Below are 21,261 nucleotides of genomic sequence, written 5' to 3'. Positions count from 1 at the left end.
AGAATATTTTCACTCTTCGAGTCCAGAGGAGCATTTCTGGGTCCTCTTTACAGAAAAAAAAACCTCAACAATTCTTTCATGGATTCAAAAGTCTTATCTGTTCTTGCCAAATTACTTGTTACTATATGTGTATCTATAAATAACTACTGCAGTGTTCTGGGTAACAAACTAAAAAAAAATCTCTTTGTCATTCTTTTGTTTCTCGTTGTTGCCGTTTTGCATGATTTTATGCTTTTTTAAATTTCCAGTAGAGGTATTTTTTTGAATATTTTTGTGTCCCTCTGGAGCCACTGTGGTCATATTGTATATTTCAGTGTTCTTGTTATTATTTGTTGTCGGTTTGTTTCTCTCTATGCTTGTTTTTTTTCTTTCCCTCTGTAATAGTTGTCATTTTTTCACTTTAACTTACATTTTTCCCTCTTTGTTCTAATTCTGCATCAGCATTGGTGTTATGACAGCCCAGGGGTCCAGGCCCATTCACAAAGGTCACTGTGCCCCCTCAGCTGAATTCTGCTGACATACTTTTACAACTATAAGTAAGAGTAAGAGACACAACTTGGCAATGAAAATACCAAATACCAAGATCACCATCAAATTATTATTAGAATATATATTTTTGTGATGACTTTTCACTACTTGTGGCTTTTGTTGGTGTTGTATCGACTTGTAGCTCTTTTGCCTGTTTTTCTTTTGTTTGCTTGTTTTTTCATCTTGTCATCATTTTGTCCATTGTTGCTGTTTTTCACCTCTTTGTGTACAGAATATGGTCTCTGGACCATGTCCTGCTGGTTCTGGTTCAGTAGTTCCTCCACGCCTCTGCCTCTATGGATCTTCATCACTGTACAGGCTGACTGGCTGCTGGAGGAGGATGTCTGGCTCACAGTCTTATTGATTTCTTTCTGTCTCTTTACAGATTCTCTCTCTATCTCTGCTCTGAATGAATGAAGACAGTAGAACAGTGCGCCACTAGCAACGTTTCTGTAGGAACTAAACTATGAACCAGATACATTTGTCATTAGAACCTTCAGTGGAACCTGGATACATTTGTAACAGTTTTTAGAACCTTTGGTGGAACCTGGATACATTTGTAACAGTCTTTAGGACTCTCAGTGGAACCTGGATACATTTGTAACAGTCTTTAGGACTCTCAGTGGAACCTGGATACATTTGTAACAGTCTTCAGAAACCTCTGTAACATCAAAGCGTCAGTGCCTCGCGGGCTCCTTCACGGTCATCACGTCACCCACTCTCTTTCTTTTGACCATCTCTGTAAACGTCGCTCTCCCGCTCCCGTGAGACCACAGCGAGGCTCGCGGGGTAGAGTTACAGATGGGGGGAGGGGGTAGAGAGACATAGACAAAGAGGAGGAGTGGGGAGAGAGAGAGAGAGAGAGAGAGAGAGAGAGAGGGAGGCTCGCGTGCCTGTGTGAGGTTGAAAAGAGGGAGAGGTAGAGAGAGGTAGGCTCGTGCAGGGGGAGGTGGATCCCTGTGTAGTGGAGCAGCTTAAGCTAAAGCTAACTAGCCATGTTGCTGTCGCCGCTGCTGTTGCTCCTTCCGTTGCTGGTGGTGTGTGTCTGCTAGCGGCCGCCCTGGACTCCCTATCCGCCCTGAGGTGCATCATGCCCGGCTGGAAGAAAAACATCCCGGCCTGCCTCCAACCGGACCAGGAGGGAGGTACGATCAAACCGGCGACTAGTGTGTGTATGTGTACACTAATTATCGCTCGTGCAATCTCTTGTGCAGCGTGGTTTGGCGCCGCTGGTGGAGCTCGCGCAGACGGTTGGTGTCTTTAAATTAGTGAAACTTGGTAACTGATACCCAGTGAGTGAGTGAGTGAGTGAGAGCGGCGCACGCGCGTGTACGCATGCATGCATGCGCGCGAGAGTGTGTGTGTTGTCTCCTGTTAATCTGACGCAGCGGCTGAGGTTACAGCGACGTTACGGTGATTTTTACGTTGATCAGCCGGTGACCGGTTACTAGCAGTGGGGCTGCTAACGGGCTAACAGGCGGGTAAACCGAGCGGGATAAACGGCTGGTCAAGCGAAGGTCTGCCCTTGTATGAGTGTGTGCGCGCGGGCGGTGTTACAGTGAAATGTGTGACCTCAGTTTAGTTGGATGAATGTGGAAATGGAGGGCTTGACTACATGATGACAGGTGAGCCGTTTAAATGCCTGGCATACAGACCGGTGCTCGGTAAAATCGGTGACTAAGGCTTTCTGACAGCAGCCTGTAATGTCTCCATAACACCCCCTCCATAACGCCACACATGGCTGAATGCTGTAGGGTGTTAAACCCACAGTGAGTGTGTGCATTTGGATGTTTTGTGGTGTTTGTTAAAGGGAACCATTTATGCCTTTTGCATCATTCACGTTCAGAGTAAGCTTTAATAATCTAATTCTGTGCCTCCATGTCCAAAATAAGCTGTTTTATCGCCACTCTGCTCTCTCTATAAGACCCTTCTCCCTTTCATCCAGTTGGCCAGCCTCTGGAAGCTTGCTGATGGGCAGCTCTGAGTTCTTGTGAGCTGCAGTGACAGCTCGAAAAAGCAATTTATTAGTCAGTTAGGATGTATGTAGGAAGTGTGTTCTTTAGGAGATGTGTTTTGTGCATGCTGGTCAAGACTCTTCTGACCCAAAACGACCAAGCTTTGTTTTGTCTTCGTACTCAAAGCCCAATAAATAGCAAGACTGGGCCATCTTCACTGTCCTTATCGGCACAGGTCCTCCTAAATACAGTATAAACATGGATGCAACTTTCTTTTCAGACCCCACCAGGGGGCGACACTCCTGGTTGCAAAAAGTCTGACATTTGAATAGAAGTCTATGGGAAAATTACCCTACTACTAACTGAATCCATGACTCCAGTTTTAGTTAAAACAAGGTCATTTTGCGGGATGAGTTACTGCCCAAAGTGGAGGATTTTGAGTACCTCGGGTGGTGTCTGTAGTGATGTGGATGCTGTACCTGTCCGTTGTGGATAATCTGAGTGTAAAAGCAAAGTTCAGTCTACGTTCCTACCCTCACCTCTGGTCCTTGAGGTCTGAGTATTGACCGAACGAATGAGATCAAAGATACAAGGGGTAAAAATGAACTTTCTACAAAGGGTGGCTGGGATCTCCCTTAGACTTAAGGGTGAGAAGTTCAGTCATTTGGGAGGAGCACCGAGTTAAGCCGCTACTGCTCCACAGGTGAGGTGGTTCAGGCATGTCCTCCTGGTAGGATACCACAGGGGTAGACCCAAGACACGTTAGAAAGACTCATCTCTCAGCTGGTGTGGAAATGCTTTGGTGTTCTCTGGATGAGCTGGAGGAGGTGGAGGAGTAGAATGCTGCACCGTGACCCAGCCTTGAATAAGCAGTAGAAAATGGATGAAGTTAGTTCTGTAAATTCTGGTCACTCTAAGTGGTAGAAAGCAGGATAAGTATGTTCACTGGACTTGTGATTGATTTTACGTTGCACACGTTCATTTCCATTTCAAAAAGCAAGGTACAATTATTTATTACTATGAACAAACAACTGCTCATTCTTTACTGTGAGAACAGGCCGACTGGCTCAAGAAAAGAACTTCATAGTGAGGTTTGCTTCACGGGTGAACTTGGAGCTGTGATTGGTGGACATACTTTTTTTTTTTTTTAATGGCTCTGCACGATCAAGCCATTGGTGATATGGAACCCTGTTCATGTGTTGGGAAATAATCTAGCAGCTTTGTTTCATGTGTGGGCTGGGAAAAGCATTAGAGAAGAGTCATGTCCCCACAGTCAGCTAGGGTCTTGAACTTTAATCCCGTCTACATTTAAAATGATTCAATCTAGCTAGTGGACAGTTGTTGTCTTTTGGATGCCACATCATCTCTTTCTTCAACCTCAGTGGATAGTTTGACCTTCTTGGTAGAGTTAATAAGGGGAATAAAAAAATATCAGTCAGATTATTTGGCAAAGCCTACCACCTATTATTCTATTTTTCAGTGAGCGAACTGTTTGGGTAAAAAGATAAAAAAAAAAAAAAAAGCTTGTTCCAAGTATCGTGAATGTGGAGACATTGCTTGTTATCGTAGTCTTTGGTAGGATAAATTCAAATATCTTTGGGGTTTCATTTACTAAACAATCATTTGTAAATGAAAGTTAGTGTCAAAGGTTTTGTTTTTGTTTTTTTTTTAACCATACTGTGCTCTTCTGTGGTCTTGAAAGCCACAAACCAAAGCACTGTGTAGAATGTATGTGGATACTTTTCACTCTTCAGCAAGTAGGTGAACTCCTGTTTATCTGGGCATTTCTAAATTGGATTGAACATTTTGTCATATTGATTATAACGTAATTGGTTTTAAATATAATCCAGTATTTATTAGAAATGATCATTAGCTCTCTTTTGTTGTACATAAAACTTGAGTCTATACAGAGGCATCCTGTCATGACAATAAGCTGAAGTTTAATGAACCTGATTTTAAGAAGATTTTGATTGACCACATGGCCAAGCTAGAATAGAAACAAACATGTCAACACTCACCTAAGGTGTACTCACAGTAGGTTTTCCTCCTTTTATACTCTGTGTCAGATTCAGCAAACCATTTTAGCTCACTTTATAAAAACTATTCATGACCACTGCCACACATTCTCCACTTTACTTAAGAGGTGTGTTTTTATTCACATTATTCCTGAAGAGACCTGAACAGACAGCTAAGTGTTTAACATTATCCAGATTTGTGGGTCATGAATGTAAGAGTTAACCTTTAACTGCTCCCAATATGATCCCAGCTCTGTAGTGAACCTTTATGGGCACTAAGAAGACCTACATGAATACCAATGGGTGGTGCAACAAACTGAAGATGCAATAATTCCTCTGTTGCCAACAATTTTGTCTCTTCATTATAAATTTGGCAGATGAGCACCCAAATTCTGGGCAGCTGTTTAAGGTCTAACTTCCCCACAAAGGATGAATAAAGTTTATTGAACTGCTAAATTCTGAAAATAGTGAAGCCTGCGATTTGAGTGGGTACCAATTAATCTCCTTCATAAATGAAACTATGAAATGTAAACATATCCTAATTGGAAGGGGTCGTGTCTTCACGTCTTACTTATCCACCCACAGCGTGCTGATTGACCTCTTATAAAATCTTTGCCTTTTTATTATTAATTACTTGGTTATAACAACGAATGATAATCCCAGGAGCATCTTTTCTTTTAGTTTTCTGTCAAAATCCAATTTTTCATTCTGAATTTGTTCACATTTATGTATTTCATTCATTTATTCTCATTTATAAAATAATTTTATTCTCGCATTGTAAAAACTTCTTGTTTTTCCGACTGCAAAAAGTACTATATTAATATCGCTTGCTTATTGACTCATATTTGAGGCTTATTTATGATCATCCTTCAATTTCTTTCCAGACGGCCTAGACCAAAATAAAAGTTTAATTTATTTTAAATAAATCCCAAACATTTGCTGATTTTCAGAAAGAGAAATGTGAAACTATAACACTCTCTTTTTTATGTAACTGCAAATTAAACATTGTTGAGTGTCATCAGCATATAAGTGGTACCGTATTTTCACGACCATAAGGCGCACTTAAAAGTCTTAGATTTTCTTCAAAAAGTGCGGCGCGCCCTATAGCGCAGTGCGCCCTATGTGTTGTAAGGAGGACGTAGTAGAGAACACCATGAGAACGTTAAAGGGTGAAGTGTGGGCGTTGATTGTATATACCGGGACAATCGCACATACCTGTATAAAAGGACAGGTATGTGCATTATGCGGAACATCATTGTTTTAACAACCCTGAAAATGGCAAAGAGACACACTTACGAAGCACAGTTTAAACTGAAGGCCATCAGCTACGCGGAGGAACATGGAAATCGAGCAGTGGCGAGAGAATTTAAGATTAATGAATCGATGGTTCGCAAATGGAGGAAGCTGGAAAACAAGCTCCGGCAGGTCAAGAAAACGCAGCTGAGTTTCCGCGGACATAAGGCGAGGTGGCCCGAGTTGGAGGAAAGACTCGAGCGGTGGATCATCGAGCAAAGAGCGAGCGGGAGAAGCGTTTCGACGGTCACCATTCGGCTAAAAGCAGTTTCACTAGCTGAAGAGATGAACATTGAACATTTCCAAGGAGGTCCGTCTTGGTGCTTTCGTTTTATGAAACGGTGCCATTTTTCCATCCGGACCAGGACTACGGTAGCGCAGCAACTTCCAGCGGATTATAAGGAAAAGCTGGCCATCTTCCGCTCCTACTGCAGCAAACACATCGGCGACAAAAACATCCAGCCCAGCCACATCACAAACATGGACGAGGTCCCGCTCACTTTTGACATCCCGGTGAGTCACACTGTGGAGAAGAAGGGGACCAGCATGGTAACGATAAGCACAACGGGGTATGAAAAGTCTTCTTTTACTGTTGTGCTTGGCTGCCATGCTAATGGACAGAAACTGCCGCCTATGGTGATTTTTAAGCGAAAGACTTTGCCTAAAGAGAAGTTTCCAGCAGGAATCATCATTAAGGCAAATGAAAAAGGCTGGATGGATGAGGAAATGATGAAAGACTGGCTGAGGGAGGTGTATGTAAGGAGACCAGGTGGTTTTTTCCACGCAGTTTCACTAAGAGTGGAAGGCAGCGCCGGGCGAGTTACGCCACAATTTGCCAATGGATTGTAGATGCTTGGGCTAACATGTCTGCTGGCACTGTTGTTCAAGCTTTCGCAAAAGCCGGCATCGTTTCCGAGGAGCCGCACGGCACGGAAAGTGACTCTGACAGTGAAGACAGTGAACCTGGCATGTTTGATGGAGATTTAGCGCAGCTGTTCAATTCAGACACAGAGGATGAGGACTTCGATGGGTTTGATTGATGATAAAAATGTGAGTACCAAACTTTGTTTTGCTCCTGCTTTATTTTTAAATACGCACACTTGTATACTTGTGTGTTGTTGATGATGACGATTACCGGCAATAGAAATGTGAGTAAGGTACCGAATTCAGGTTTGCTCCCGCTTTATTTTTAAATACGCATACGGTACTTGTATGCGCCCTATGGTCCAGTGCGCCTTATGTGTGTTAAATACAGTAAGGGCACACATAACTGAGACTGCGCCTTTTAGCACAGTGCGTCTTATGGTCGTGAAAATACGGTACTAATGGAAAACGTCTCAGTAATCTGTCCCGAGTGTATCAGATATAAAATTAATAACGGTAGCCCCAGAATTGTGCCCTGGGGAACACCACGAAGATTTGAACCAGTAAGTGCTTCAAAAAGTAAGTGCCTTGAAAGTAAAAGGGCCCTTAAGTTGTCTGGCATGAATTCAGTAGCTATATAAATAAAATGTGATTTATTGATATATTTGACTAATTTCTTATGCACTTCCCCAAACAAAACAAATAAACAACCCCCCCCCCCCCCCAAAAAAAATAAAATAAAATAAAATAAACAAACAGTGTCCCATGTTTCAGACTCTTTTGATTAAAAAAAATAGTAAACTCTGTATTTGGATTTTCCATTGCTTCTTGTTAAAAAAAAATCAAAACCAATGTTTTCACAGTGTCCTTACAATTTACAGACAAAACAATGAACAAAAGCATCATTAAACAAACTAACTGATAATGAACCCAATAATTATTCCTAGCTTTGGATGAGTATAAGTGACTGAAAAAGCCTCTACAATCTGAGCAGTTTGAGCCTCAGAGCCATTTTCCAAACACGTTACGGTGCTGCTTTGGTGTTGTATTGTAAACCTGTGTGTGGGGCTCCTGGAGAGATAATAATATAATCGTGTGTGTGCGCGTGTGTGTACAGCTTCCAGCTAAACTGGTCATAGTCCTTCACAGCGGGATGCTGGGAAAAAAGAACAAAACATCAAAATGTTAAACGCTAAGACCCAAACACAACAGGACAAAAAAAATATCACGCAGCTGAAAGCAGCAGAATAAATATAGACAACGGGTAAATAATACATAGACAGACCATGACGGAAACACGGTGTACTACTATACTTACATGTTTATCGCTACTGCTTCATGTCACTACTCATCTCAAAGGGATTTGACTCAAAGAAAATGAGAAATTAAATCTAAACACAGGAGTCAGGAGTAACGCAGGAGCCCCGTGAGATAAAATGATGAAAAACTGAGCAGAATTTTGGGTTAATTAGTTAAATTTTCCCATGAGTTTTTTTCTTAACTGAGCAGGGAAACCCAGAGTTAAATAAAAATAAATCTTATGTTCTCATGTTCAAGAAATTCAGGCAGTGATTAGATGTGACAACAGCTGATTTGTAGGTAGAAAGACAGAAAAACAAGAACATAAGTGAGCAAATTAACAGCTTAAATTACTGATATTTAATTTAAAATACTCTAAGAAATCACCCAAACTCCAAGCGTAACCCCTGATCCTAAGTAAAATATGTGATCTTGTTCTCATAAAAAGTGTTTCATCAAGTCTCCAGAATTTAGGCATTTTCATACACTACCCCATTTTCAGAGGTCCAGAAGTAATTGTAAAACCAAATATAATTTTCATTTTAGTAATTGTTTTCGATACTTTGATAATAATCCTTTGCAGTGAATGACTGTCTGAAGTCGAGTATCCATGGACGTCGTCAAATGAAAAACCTTCTCCCTCGAGATTCTCAGAAACTGTCAGTCCATTATTTTGATTAAAATTGTTTTTTCATTTTCTTCCATTTTTTTTCCTAATACTGCAGTTTGATCTGCTGCCATTAGACCTGTCTGTGTTTCTGATTGGTCACTTCTGGCAGCATTGTCTCTTTCAAGCTGGATTGGGAAACCTTAGGGATGAAGCCAGAGAGGGAAATCATATCCTGGCTATGTTGAACTTCCATCGTGGGACAGAGCCCCGGAGAAGAGGTGGAAAGTCGATAGATGGATGGTTATGTCAACATCTCTTAGACCTCTAATTGCTGTCATGAATCCATTGATATCACATTCTTTCAGTGTCTCTTACAGATTTGTAGTTTCATTTATATTGAGGTGTAATTTTCTTTAAGCTCATGTTTTGTTAGTATTTAACATGTGAGGGCTCAGATATGTTTAAAGTTCAGTGTTTTACTTTAGAATTTGGTGCAAAGTGACATCTGAAGTACTGGAAATTAATGATGAGACTATTACACTCGCTGCCTTGTACAAGTTTGACGTGATCATGATGACGCCTTTCCCTTTTTTTTTTTTCCTTTCTTTTTTTTTTTTTTTAAGCGCACCTGGTGCCATTAGAAGCAGCTGTATTAGCTGTTAGACCTTCCTGATTAAAATGTGGTGGATCTAAAGGAAGCTATCCCAGGATTATTTTTTATGAAAATGTGGCGATTTTCAGGGAAGTTCTGCAGAATCTTTCTCTGTGATTTCTAAGCGGCTTTCTGCTCGTCTGTTCCTGTAATCTTGCAAAGTTTCAAATCCCTGCCAGAGACCTCGGGGGAATATTTAACCCCAGCTTCCCTCTGTAAGGTTAATCCCATCCGAATGGGGCTTTAGCTCGTGTGTGCGTGCGCTCTGTTAACTTTTACGAGGTGAAAAGGCTCTTCAGACTGTTTTTATGTCTCCTCTTTCACGTTTAACTGTGGTGGATTTAGTAAATGATTATTTCCTGGCTTCACTGACGAAGCTGAGGCCAGCCTGTGGAGGAGAACACGGATGCTGCAGGCAGCTTTTTGCAGCAGGCAGCTTTTTGCAGCATGCAAGCGGTGACAGCGTCAGGTGCGTGACCCCGATTTCTTACCTGGCAGGTCCAGAAGGGTCCAGCACCTGTGCGCCTGCAGGCCGCTCTGAAAGTCTGATCCGTGGCCAGATTTGATGTGCTGCTCAACAGGAGCATCTACCTCACAGATGTCCTCATAAACACAGAGTCCAGACTACAGCCGCCGGCATACAGACAGTGATTTATGGAGGACAGTTGCTGCCAAAATTAATATAAATAAATAAATGTCTCTGATTTATGTGCCATGAAATCTAGAACCAAACAAAAAAATCATTGTGGGAATAGATTTATTTGTATTAGATGTAATAAATTAACAAATGAATTTATTATATTTTAATAAAAGTTTAGATTTTATTTATTTAATCTATATATTATAGATTTTCTTTAAATTTCTTTTATTTCGTTTTTATGTTGTTGTTTTTTTCCTTAAACATTTAATTGTATTTATGTGTTTTGGCAATTACGGCCCTCCATAGACTTACAGCTGCAGTTGTTAAACCAGTCTTAAGTAAATGAGATAATTATTCCAGGTATTCCAAATACAGGCTGGAAAATGCAGTTTGTGTAGTTGTTTATTTACTGAGATCTTTTGGTGAAAAATGACCCAAACAGTCAACCGTCTTCTCAATTTGGATCACAGATGAGTCATCGAAGATTAAATTGTATTTTTGTTTGAAAAGATCTTTGGTGACTATGATAAAGTGATTGTAAAGTCAGGGATGTGTCATAACATGGAAACATTAAATACATTTTGTGGCTGTTTCAGTGAAGTGCAGTCAGACTGTGTCGTCAATTTTTAGCTTCCCTTTTGGCGCTGAAGGTCATGTGACACGAGTGGAGCAGCAGCTGAACGGCTGTCAGATCGACTTGTTTCTTTAAAAATATTAAACGGGTTTTAAAGTGTTTCTTTCCCTAAAAAGACGAGAAAATCTTTGAGAAGTCACACATAGAAGGGCGTTATGATTAGGCTGCATCTGTGTGTGTGTGTGTGTGTGTGTCTGTGCAAGTGCGCGATAAAGAGTGTGTGTCACAGCATGACATCATCCCACTGTTTTAAGCTTTTCAGCTAAGAAGCAGAGAAAATGGCTTTAACACAAGTACACACACACTGAAACACACACACACACTGTCGCAAAATCGTTTTCTATACTGCGACAGACTCTCACACAGTAAAATACACACTGTGTCCTTTAAGAGGTGCTGATGTCAGAACTCTGCTCATCTTTGTCCTCAGGATTACTGAAGCAGACCTGAATCTGTGTGTGTGTTTGTACTTGACACCAGTATTATGAGGACATATTGCCTGGCTCCTCAAATAGAAGATGTGCTTCTGTATGTGTGCGTGTTTGTGTTTACATCCATATTTCTCAGCTTAATGTATTATTCGTATCGTCTCTCACAGATTTTACCAAGACACACAGACACACACACACCACGACTCTGTTGAACAAACTGCTGACTCTGTGTGTGTCATCTCCTGACTTTTTCATCCATTTAAATGTGTGTGAGTGTGTATGTTGTTAAGGTGTGTGCAAATATTGTGTAATCGTCTACATGACCAAAAGTAAGTGGACCTGCGGGGATTTTAAAGCCAAATGTTGAACTTGGCTGACGGGATTTTCTTACAAACGAACACAGAAATGTTGAGGTCACTAAGAGTCTTATGTGTTAAATAAAAGTAGGTGATTTATTCTGTTGTTGCCTGTTTGTAATATACATGAGCAGCCTCTCACCCACCTGGAACAAAAGTTTAGGGTTGACTAAGCCGTATCTTGGACCCAGGACGTTCTGGAGCACATTACAGAGAAGAAGAGCATGTTTAGATTGAGACCTGGATTCAGGTCTTTAATTCACATTATGGATACACGGGAATTATGTTTTTGTGTTCAAGTGTACACTGGCGCCTCGTTCTTGGGTTTTCCTTTAAGTCCTCTTTAATTTGGCCCTTCACCCGGGACCAGTTTAGCTTGGGAAGCCCTACCAGAGTAAGTTGCTTGCGACACCATAGATTGCCCACAATCAACCTCTCTGAGGCAGCAATTTCAGAAGTGACAGAATTCATATTACTGGTCAATATTTGTTCCTACCATCACCTGTGGCCTTGAGCTGTGGGTACTAACTGAATGAAATCAAAGGTCTGGTGGGAGTGAAGTTCCCATAAAGGGTGTCTAGGCTCCACCTCAGGGTAAAGTCTTTGGTCCTCTTGGTCAAAAGGAACCATGATCCAGATCAGAAAAAGCAGTAGATGATTAGCTTTAGATTTAGACCTGTTAGATCTATAGTCAACAGAAAATTGTATTTTAAAAAAAGAAAACATTTCACTTCAACCAAATTTAGACATATGGAAGAACTCTTTAAAGGTTAACGACTGGCTGACTGTTTTCTGGATGGTCAGAAAAGTTCTGTGTATGCATTAACCCATATTAACACTTGCTGACAGTTCACTTCTGTAATCTCCAGACCTATGTGGCCTATTTCTTTGATATTTCATCATAAATGAAGTAGGTCAAAGCTCCAGAGTTGCATTTGAAAGTTGAGGCTGTGGAGCCAAAACACACATTCAAAGAGTCTCTCAGTGCAAGTCAGAAATACCCTCATTAAGGTCATTGGAGACGTACCAGAAAAACAAATCCAAATCAAGGGTTTGGTATATTTTTGGTGAAAGGATAAACTATTGCCATCAACAAAACAAAAAAAGCTGCAGGGGATGACCACAGAATTCTTTCCATGATTAACAAAACCTTCTTCAGAACACAGAGCCAAATGTAGAGCATTGACCAGGAAGTAGATGATTTATTATTAAGACTTTACAGCAGACAGTAGGGTTTGGCACAAGGTGATTGGAGGTCCACAGAAAGCTGCCATAGGGGATGATCTTTGGGTCCTTTCAATGCTAAAAAAGGAACCCCCATCAGAACATCCAGCAGCGCAGAATGCAATACCCAAGCCTAAAAGTGATCACAGAAGTCAGCTGTGAGGGAGGTTTTCAGGATCGTTGCAATGGTAAAAAGGGTTCCCCTCAAGGTGCAAACCAGAGATCAGTCTCCAAAACATTAATGTGAAATGAAACTTTATGACTGACGCGCACGCACGCACGCACGCACTCACACAAACAAACAAACAAACAAAAGAACAATTCAAGAGTGCTTTTCTTTGGAAAACCAGCATCTGCATCTAGTAAGAGGAAACAAGTATGGAGAAGGAGGCAGTGTAGGCATGTGTATAGACTGCCAATGTGCTGTTTATTGATTCTGGAAAATTCAGTAATGGCTGACTCAATCACTTGACCTCCAACCATCGAGCTGCATTTAACAGCCGAACATGAAATCAGAGAATTAGCAGCAAGGAAGCTTTAAAAACGTTTAATTTGTGGACACCAGAAGGAAAGAGACTCATGATGAGAATCTGCTTTACTGCCCTTCATCTGTTATATCCTGACACTCACAATCCCACACACACACACACTCGCACATATACTGAGCCTTGGGCAGCATCCAGGTGGACAGCCGAGCTTCTGGCATCGCATACACTCACTCATTTTCTACTTGAATAAGCCCAGCATGGACACACTAACAAACACGCTTACTAATACACACACACTCATATGTGTTGTGTCTTAGGGTGTCTCTGATGGTCCAGCAGTCAGTCTGACACTGAAACCTGCAGAGACGGGGAGAGAGGAGAGTATTTCCACTGCTTTCTCTGATCTGTTTTATCCATTATTGTGCATGTGTGTGTTTGCCAGCTGCAGCTGCCCGATTACTGTCTTTGTCCCTCTTTCTCTCTAAGGTTCAGCATTAGAAAATAAAACATTAGCACTCCTGTGCAGGCTGTCCTCGGCCCGCCTTAAACCCACACCACATTCAGATTAACCATCATACAGAAACCAGCCACAGCCCCACAGTCGACATAGTGTCAGATTACTGTGAAATGTAGTCACATACTGAGGCCATCTTTGTTTGTTCACCATATTCTACCTTCAGGAAGCGGTTGCTGCTGAGTTTTTTATTTGTGAGACATTTTTCTAATTAGCTCTGTTCTGATAATAATGCAGTTAAATTAATTAATAAAAGACTTTCTCTATGTTCACCAGTTTTTTAAACTAGCTCAGCGCATCTCCCAGCCAGTTTCAACTTGGGCTCCATGGTTACATCATGAGTAAAAGCCTATCAGTGCTGAGCCCAGAGAAGTACACCCGCTATCTTCAGTAAGGTAGTGGAGCTGAGGTTTGTAGGTAACGAAGCCGCTAAACATCACAGTTTCATTTCATTGGTGACAGGCATGCAGAACTTCCCTGTTAAACTTATATACATATACATATTTGGTTAATGCTATGCTAAAGCTAACAGGCTCACATCAAGGTGGCAGAAACTTTAACTGCTCTGCTTCACCATGTGAATGTGTGTGTTTAGCAGACACTCCTGCAAACATTAACAAGAAGCTCTCGGCACAAATAACCATAAAGGGTCGCAGCGGCTAAGGCTGCTACAACAGCAAAAGGGCAATGCTATGCTAGCAGATAAGTGACAAACTACTTGAAAACCAGAGCAGCAGATGCTTTAATACCAGGAAATAAAAGTACTGAAACTGTTAATGATGAAGAAAAGATTAGCAGAAGTGAAACGTTCTCTCTGTAAGCAGAGGAGAGTCATTGGAGTCTGATGAAGTCACTTCTGTTGTTCATATTCAGGTTAATGATGCCATGTGCAGACTGATCTTTGTGTCTCTGCATCATTTCTGTTTAAAATAATTTATTTCTAATTCATGATTTCAGGACTTCATCCTGAAAAACTGTTTTAGTTTGGATATATTCTGACTGCATTCAAATAATTAATATTTTTTTTATAATTTCATATCTAAACACCAAAACGGTGGCACAGTTGTTTTAATGATGAATTCAAAAATCCTTATTGTATACAACTCTGAAAATAATACATTTATATTTTTATATATATATATTTATCAGCAGCAATACATTCAAAACCATTGTGATTATTAAAACAACTTCCAGGGATTTGTTTGCTCTCAGATTTCAGGGTGGCACAACCATAAAGGTGCGACTTTTATTATGAATTAAAAATGCCATATTTCATCTTCCAGGCTGGCTGAAAATAGCCAGCTCTTTAAATATGAATAGAAATAGATAACTCTCATGTAGGCTGCTACACTTTCCATGTCAGGTTGTAAAAGCGGTGTAAAACTAGGAAAATGCTAACTCACAATAAAAATCTTTATTTCATTTCAAACCTACATGTTTGCTTTTGGTGTTAATCCAGGTGTTCAAATAAAAGCCTGTTTAAACTGAAAGCAATTAAAGTGGTGCAGCTGGAAGAAATGTCCCTTAATTAAACAACATTTTTTAATTGCAAGTCTAAAACTAACTTTTAGATTTCTGAAATGCCCAATCACTGTGTGATGGATTGCGATCCCCTCTGGATCAATAACACGAGTTTCTGTTGACTGAACCTCTTTGTTGCTCTGAGATGAATCTGTGTGGCTCCTGACAGCTGTTACCCAGCTGCTTTTTTTTTTTTCCTCTGGTCTGTGTTCAGGTTAGGCCGACCCTTCGGGGAATGAATGAAAGTCAATGCGTCATGTGTTTGTGTCCATTAGGAATCAGGGTCAGTCACTCAGCAGTCCATTAAGGCTCCCTTTTGTTCTGCTGGTTTCTGGGTCTCTACGTCTCTGCTGTCCTCCCTCCGGCTTTATCAATCGCTGTCTGCACGTCTGCCCAGCTAAATCATAGGTATTTTTGGCAGGATTTGGACGTCTAAAGCGTCTGACACTTTCTGTCTTCTCCTCAGACTTGTCTTTTAAAAGCTGCAGCTTCTCTGAGTGACCACCAGGGGGAGGTAGGGTATAAAGTCTTTCTCAGAGAGGAGCGTGGAGAAAAGGATTTCACACACACGCACACGCAGGCAGGCAGCCAATCAGGTTGCAGAGCAGCAGAATCCTGACAGCGATATGCAAATGAAGCCTCACTTGTCATTTTTAGCAGCAGCAGCATCACTCTCCCTTTCCGTCTCTCTCTTTTTGTCACCTGTGTCAGTAAATGTGACTCGACCATCTGCCCCGCTGGCACCTGGAGGGCCGTTAAAGCCCCAGGCATGTCTGACAGGTGAGGGAGGCGGAGCCAGTCTAATTTTAGGGCCCGCTGATGTGGGGGGTTTTTTTGGGTTTTTTTTTTTTCTTCCCTCACATTTAATGGCAGCTCTTGTGTTGTGAGAGCAGCTCATGCGAGAAACTTTAAAAACACTGTCTGAATGACCGTACTGTAGTCCAGGTCTTGCAGGCAGAGACGCAGCTGTATTCACCATGAACTCACTAATCAAACATTAGGAAAAAGGTGAAAAACGACCAGCATGACATCCTGTGTTAGTTTAGAGCAGAGCTTCCCAAGGTGTGGGGCCCGCCCGCTAGGTGGGGCGCAGAGCCATTGCAGGGGGGGCGCGGTATGAAAAGGGTAAAAAAAAAAAAACAACAACGCTTGGACACTGCTAGCACGGGGCGGCCACACTAACGCAAAGCAAGAGATGAAGCATCGCTGAATATGTTTCCAAACCAACTTCATTCTAAGCCAAAGACTAGAAAATATGGTGAAGCATGTCAGGGAGGCACACTGTCGTGAGTTCTCAGAATCAGCTCCTTGAGCACAAGAAATGACAAAATAACAGAACGCAAGTATGGCGAAGCTCGCGGCTCTCCAACGGGAGATTGAGAGACCACTGTTGGACTGTAGAACTGCTTTGAAATTCATATGAGCTGTTTGCACTAAAGTAAAAACCACCATCACTTATGCGGACACCCCTTCGGCGCCAGCTGCGGTCTCAAGGCTGGAGCCGAACAAAATCTCCCTGATAACGACTGTGTTGAGTCTGTTCCTTCCCATTCTATGCAAGGCCACCTGGATCGGCTGGAAGACTGTTTACTTAGCCTGGCAGGGCGAAGGACACTGTCTCAGCTGAACTCTGGACACGCACACACATATACACTGATATGCACACACTCATCCCCCGTCGCTTTCCAAACGCCTTTGACGCTTATTCCTTCCGATGCTGACGGTGGATCAAGGAGACCTGCGCACAGGCTGTCTCTCACCCTTTACCCACCCCTGTTGCTTGTCATGTGTTTCTTTGGTGTATTAAGAGTTTTTTCATGTGCAGAGGTGGTTTTTGCTGTTCTCAAACTGATCTCCCTGTTGGAGCTCAGTCTGGGGGGAGTTATTTTTGTTTCTCCTTATCTTTCCTCCTGTGGTGCATTTTTCCATTGTTATACCTCTCTGACCTGTCTTCCCCATGTGATGTTTTGTGTAATGTATGTATGGTCGGAGGGTAAGATGGCACCGCCATTGCGTGCAATAGGTTGGCAGCCTTATGAAATTTCCCCTTGTGGGACTAATAAAGGTATATCAAATTCCCTTTGGCTTCACCTGCACATGTGCCAAGGTGAAGCCTGCAGAATTGCTTTTCCCTCCAGGAGCAGCGCTGGGCTGTTCAAATCACAGACAAACAGTATCCCACATTATGATTTTTAGTTCACAAACACTTCTTGTAATGACTAACTACTCCTGACATTTTGGAGATATTAGCTCTTTATACAGTAAAGTTACAGTGGGATACAAATAACATCAGGCTGATCCTGCCACGATTTGTTCCCTCGGTTCAAATCACGGAAAAACGGTTTCCCACAGTTTTTAAACCCATTTTACACAGAGAGGCATTTTTTTGAAAAATGTATTGATAGCTATGTTGAATATTATTACACAGGAAAACGTCTCATTGAGATAAGTGTAATCTTCCTAATCAGCTAGTTTTCTGCTAGCAACGAGCGAGTGCTGCAACCTTTAAACATCTCCTGCACTAGACAACGACATGCTGAGTTAAACCCGGCAGAGAGGCCCTTACAGACAGGTTTGCATCTATAACATTTAGCAGACCTGAGCTGCAACTGATTCAGTTTTAGAGTCGCTGTGAGATCAGAAATTCTTAGAAATGAAAGCAGATCCAGCTGCTCGGTTCACGCGTGGTCTGCAGTTGTGTTCTGAAGCTTTAAGTCATGTGCCTTAGATTTGTGTTTCTTATACTGTAAAAGGAAAATAAATCACGTGCACAGTCTAAGACGTGACGCTGTTTGGAGATGGTTGCAGCAGATTCTCCTTCCGGGTGTAAACGTCACTTTCAGAGTGGAACAAAAAAAAAAAAAACCTTGACTCCACATGACTTCATTCTCACCTGGATGAAAGCAGAGTGCTGATTTTATTCTGCCAACAGCTTCAAAATGTGTTTATCAGATGACAAAAGGTGTCAGTGCAGCAGGATCCACAAAATCTGAAGCTTCTCCTTCACTCCCGCTGCTGATCCAGTAATCAATGCATTTACTATGAGTGTGTGTGTGTGTGTGTGTGTGTGTGTGTGTGTGTGTGTGTGTGTGTGTGTGTGTGCTGTCATTTTTCCATCAGAAGTTTTGTGCCTGTCAGGCTTCAGCGCAGCGTGGGAAACATGAGCTTCCAGGACATGACAGGGGTCAAAGGTCAGCACTCACAGCTCAGAGACAGGGCTTTCTGACTGTCACTGAACACCCTGGCGACCAGCTGTCAGTCACTGTGTGTCAGAGGTCAAAAGTCACATTGGAGAGGGGCTGAGTGTGATGGCCACACAGAGAGGAAAGGTCCAGATTTACCTGCCTGGACCAGTTCACCTGTGTCTAAACTCATCTCTGGTGATATTCTGGGTTTTCCCTCTCTTTCTGTAGAAATCTCATGCCGCCGCGAGCCGTCATACTCTTGGCTTAAGAACAGTCCCAGAGCCTGACGGCCGAATTTTGGCGTGAAGTCCGTCCCCACTCTGATCGTTTTCGGGACCCTCAAACACTCAGTAACTTGGTTAATCTCCTCCTTATGTGCATGATTAAAATACCCTCTGATCACAATCTGCTGCCCCCCTCCCGTTTGTCATTTCCTGAGCCAACAGGGCCGACTGGGACCCAGTTGGACGAGCGGCAAGCTCCCCTCCAATCCACCGTTTGGCAAATGGATTAAAAAAAAGGAATTTAAACTGTAGAAATATTTTATTATGATTTCACAGCAGTCTGTCCTTCGCTGTGTGCTGCCTTCAGCAGATTTTCTGACGCTGAATCACATTTACTCAAATACTTGAGGGTTGTACTCGAGCGTGTAGCTGTTAAAAACCAAAAATAGCAACATCTGTAAAGCTGCTTTTAAAACTAGGCCAGATTCTTTACATTATTGATAAATGTTGCGACGATTTCCCCCAATAAACATCAATATAGTTTGGTCTATATAAACAAACTTTATGCTTTTATTTTATTTTTTTGTACTGATTATTTTTTCCCTATAGCTTTTATTGTGTTATTTTTTTAGACATATATCATTAGATATTTAGATTTGCTTTGACTTAATTGTGATACTTGTTGACAACCAAACACAAACAAATCTAACTAACAGTAACAGTAATAATCGTGCTCAGCGTGGATCTTTTCATACCTCCGTCCTTGTGATCAGTTATCATGTCGTGACCGTCGCTCAGAGTTTTACGCAAAAACAACAAAAGCTGTCGTTCTCGTCCACGTCAACATATTCAAGAAAGAAACGACACATTGTGCTAAATGTTTGACCCGAGCAGATCATGAAGTCCAATGGGACGTGTTCCAGCGTTTCTATGTTGTAGATTATATTTTATTTTTCCTGGCATGAAAAATCAGAACATTAGTTTTCACAGATGTTTATTTTTGGGTTGAAGATTTTGGTTGAAGATGCGCCCGCTGAGATCAATTCCAGTTCACAAGATTTCCTGCAGTTTGGAGTAGGACCATAGGCAGTGTGTAAGTCTGCCAGGATTTATTTAGCCTTATTTTTTTTAAAATACTCTTTTTCCAGTTTTGGTTATTTATTTATTTTTATTTTAAAAACATGTGTTTAATTTTCACTTGTCATTATTACACTTATTTCTATTTTTATTTTGTTATTATTTTCTGTTTTTATTTTTTTACTGTATTTTGTGTAACGTATCTTATTTATTAATATAGTCATATTTTATGCTTTTAAATAATGCCAAATATTATTACCTTTTTTTTGCACACTTTATTCATCATTGCTGAAAGTATAATTTTTCAGTAATTTATTATTTATTTTATTTTATGTTTCATTTTGTCAGTGTTTTCGTATATAATTTTTGATCGTGATCATGTTTTAATTTTCTTTTTGCTTCTTCTCTTTATTTGTCATCATTTTTATTAATCAATAAATAAGGCAGAGTAAAATGACGGCGTATATCATATGATGAATTCTAAACATCTGCCAGCAGCGTAACTCCGATCAGCAAAAGACAAAAAATGATTATTGCATAAATATAAAATAAATGGAGATGAGGGTAAAAGCAAAAGTTTGCTATTTTATTTATTTTATTCTTTAATAAAAAATCTCTCAGAAGTTGTCAGCAGCTGGATATAATCATGAAGGTGTTTCAGGATCTTTAGTGCCCGTGTTATTGTGAAGCCTTGTACTCAGGTACCAGAGGATGCTGCCATCATGCAGCAGGCTTACCTCAGCAGATCGCATCCACTGACTCAGAGTGGAAGCTGTTTTCAGCGTTGTTTAGTCCTTGCTTTAGCACAAGTGTCTCCATTTATTATCCTGACCAGACCCTTTTGATGCAGGAAGCGTGAGGTCTGGACTTCAGGTCTCTGTGGAGGTTGTGTAGACTCTGGGTGGCCGACCAAGAACACCTGCAGGGATTATACACTGGTCAGGTGTTCAAAACACTGAAGATGAATAACACTGATTATCCTGTTACAGTCGGGCTTTTCACGGTGTAACATATATGAGGCAGCGATGGAGTGATCAGTTCTTTGTGTGATGCAAGCAGGAAAAGTATAAGAGCTTGAAACCAAAAGTTTATTATGATTGTGTAACACAATTATTCACTAACCTGACAAACATCCTGCAAGTTTACAGTATATATACAATATGATCTATTTACAAGTTCTTTCTTTGTGCTGTAAATGTAGTTTAAATGGGGAAAAAATACAGTCTTAGCTGTAATGCCTGAGATGTGACCCAAAAGTCACAAACTGATATCGAGGTGGGTTACAGTAGAGGTTGTCAGGGCCAGATGTTCCTTGAATATCACCTAATGTGTGTTTGAATGTGTATTGGCAGCTGTTTTTGAGTTGATACTGGATGAGGCCCAAAAGTCACGAACTGAGCTTTACATGGGTTACAGCAAAGGCTGGATGAGCCAGATGTGATCCAGATGTCGATTATGTAAAAGGTTGGATGAGCCAGATGTTCCTCAAATGCCACTAAACATATAAATTGTACTTGGAGCTGTCTATGAGTTGATGCCAGAGGTGGCTCAAAAGTCACAAGACAGTATGGTTGTGACGTACAGCGAGAGTTGTTCGGGCCAGATGTTGCCCAGATGTCACAAGCTAGGCTTTGGACTGCAACTCCAACGGTTGTCAAGAACTAGATGAGGCAAAAAGTAAGGAGCTGGGATTTATGTCGGTTACGGCAGAGGTTAACGGGGCCAGATGTGGCCTAAAAGGTCAGTAATCA

At 41.3% G+C, this 21,261-nt stretch overlaps 1 protein-coding gene across 5 annotated transcripts in view; it reads left to right on the top strand.

Annotated features, from left to right (window-relative positions):
- The first annotated feature begins 1,437 nt into the window (after positions 1 to 1,437).
- Positions 1,438 to 21,261, top strand: part of grip1 (glutamate receptor interacting protein 1) — a 65,304-nt gene continuing 45,480 nt past the window's right edge. For 2 of the 5 annotated variants that reach the window (XM_080292067.1, XM_080292071.1), the window contains exon 1: positions 1,456 to 1,673. In XM_080292067.1, coding sequence (XP_080148193.1) covers positions 1,619 to 1,673 — 55 coding nt within the window. In that variant the 5' untranslated portion in view covers positions 1,456 to 1,618. Of the gene's footprint in view, positions 1,674 to 21,261 lie in introns of all 5 variants that reach the window. The other 3 variants (XM_080292069.1, XM_080292066.1, XM_080292070.1) reach the window with 2 other exon arrangements.

Source organism: Astatotilapia calliptera, chromosome 17 (genome assembly GCF_964374335.1).
Source record: "Astatotilapia calliptera chromosome 17, fAstCal68.1, whole genome shotgun sequence".
Lineage (NCBI taxonomy): Eukaryota > Metazoa > Chordata > Actinopteri > Cichliformes > Cichlidae > Astatotilapia > Astatotilapia calliptera.
Note: the sequence above shows the minus strand (reverse complement) of the source record. Positions and strands in the feature narration are given on the sequence as shown.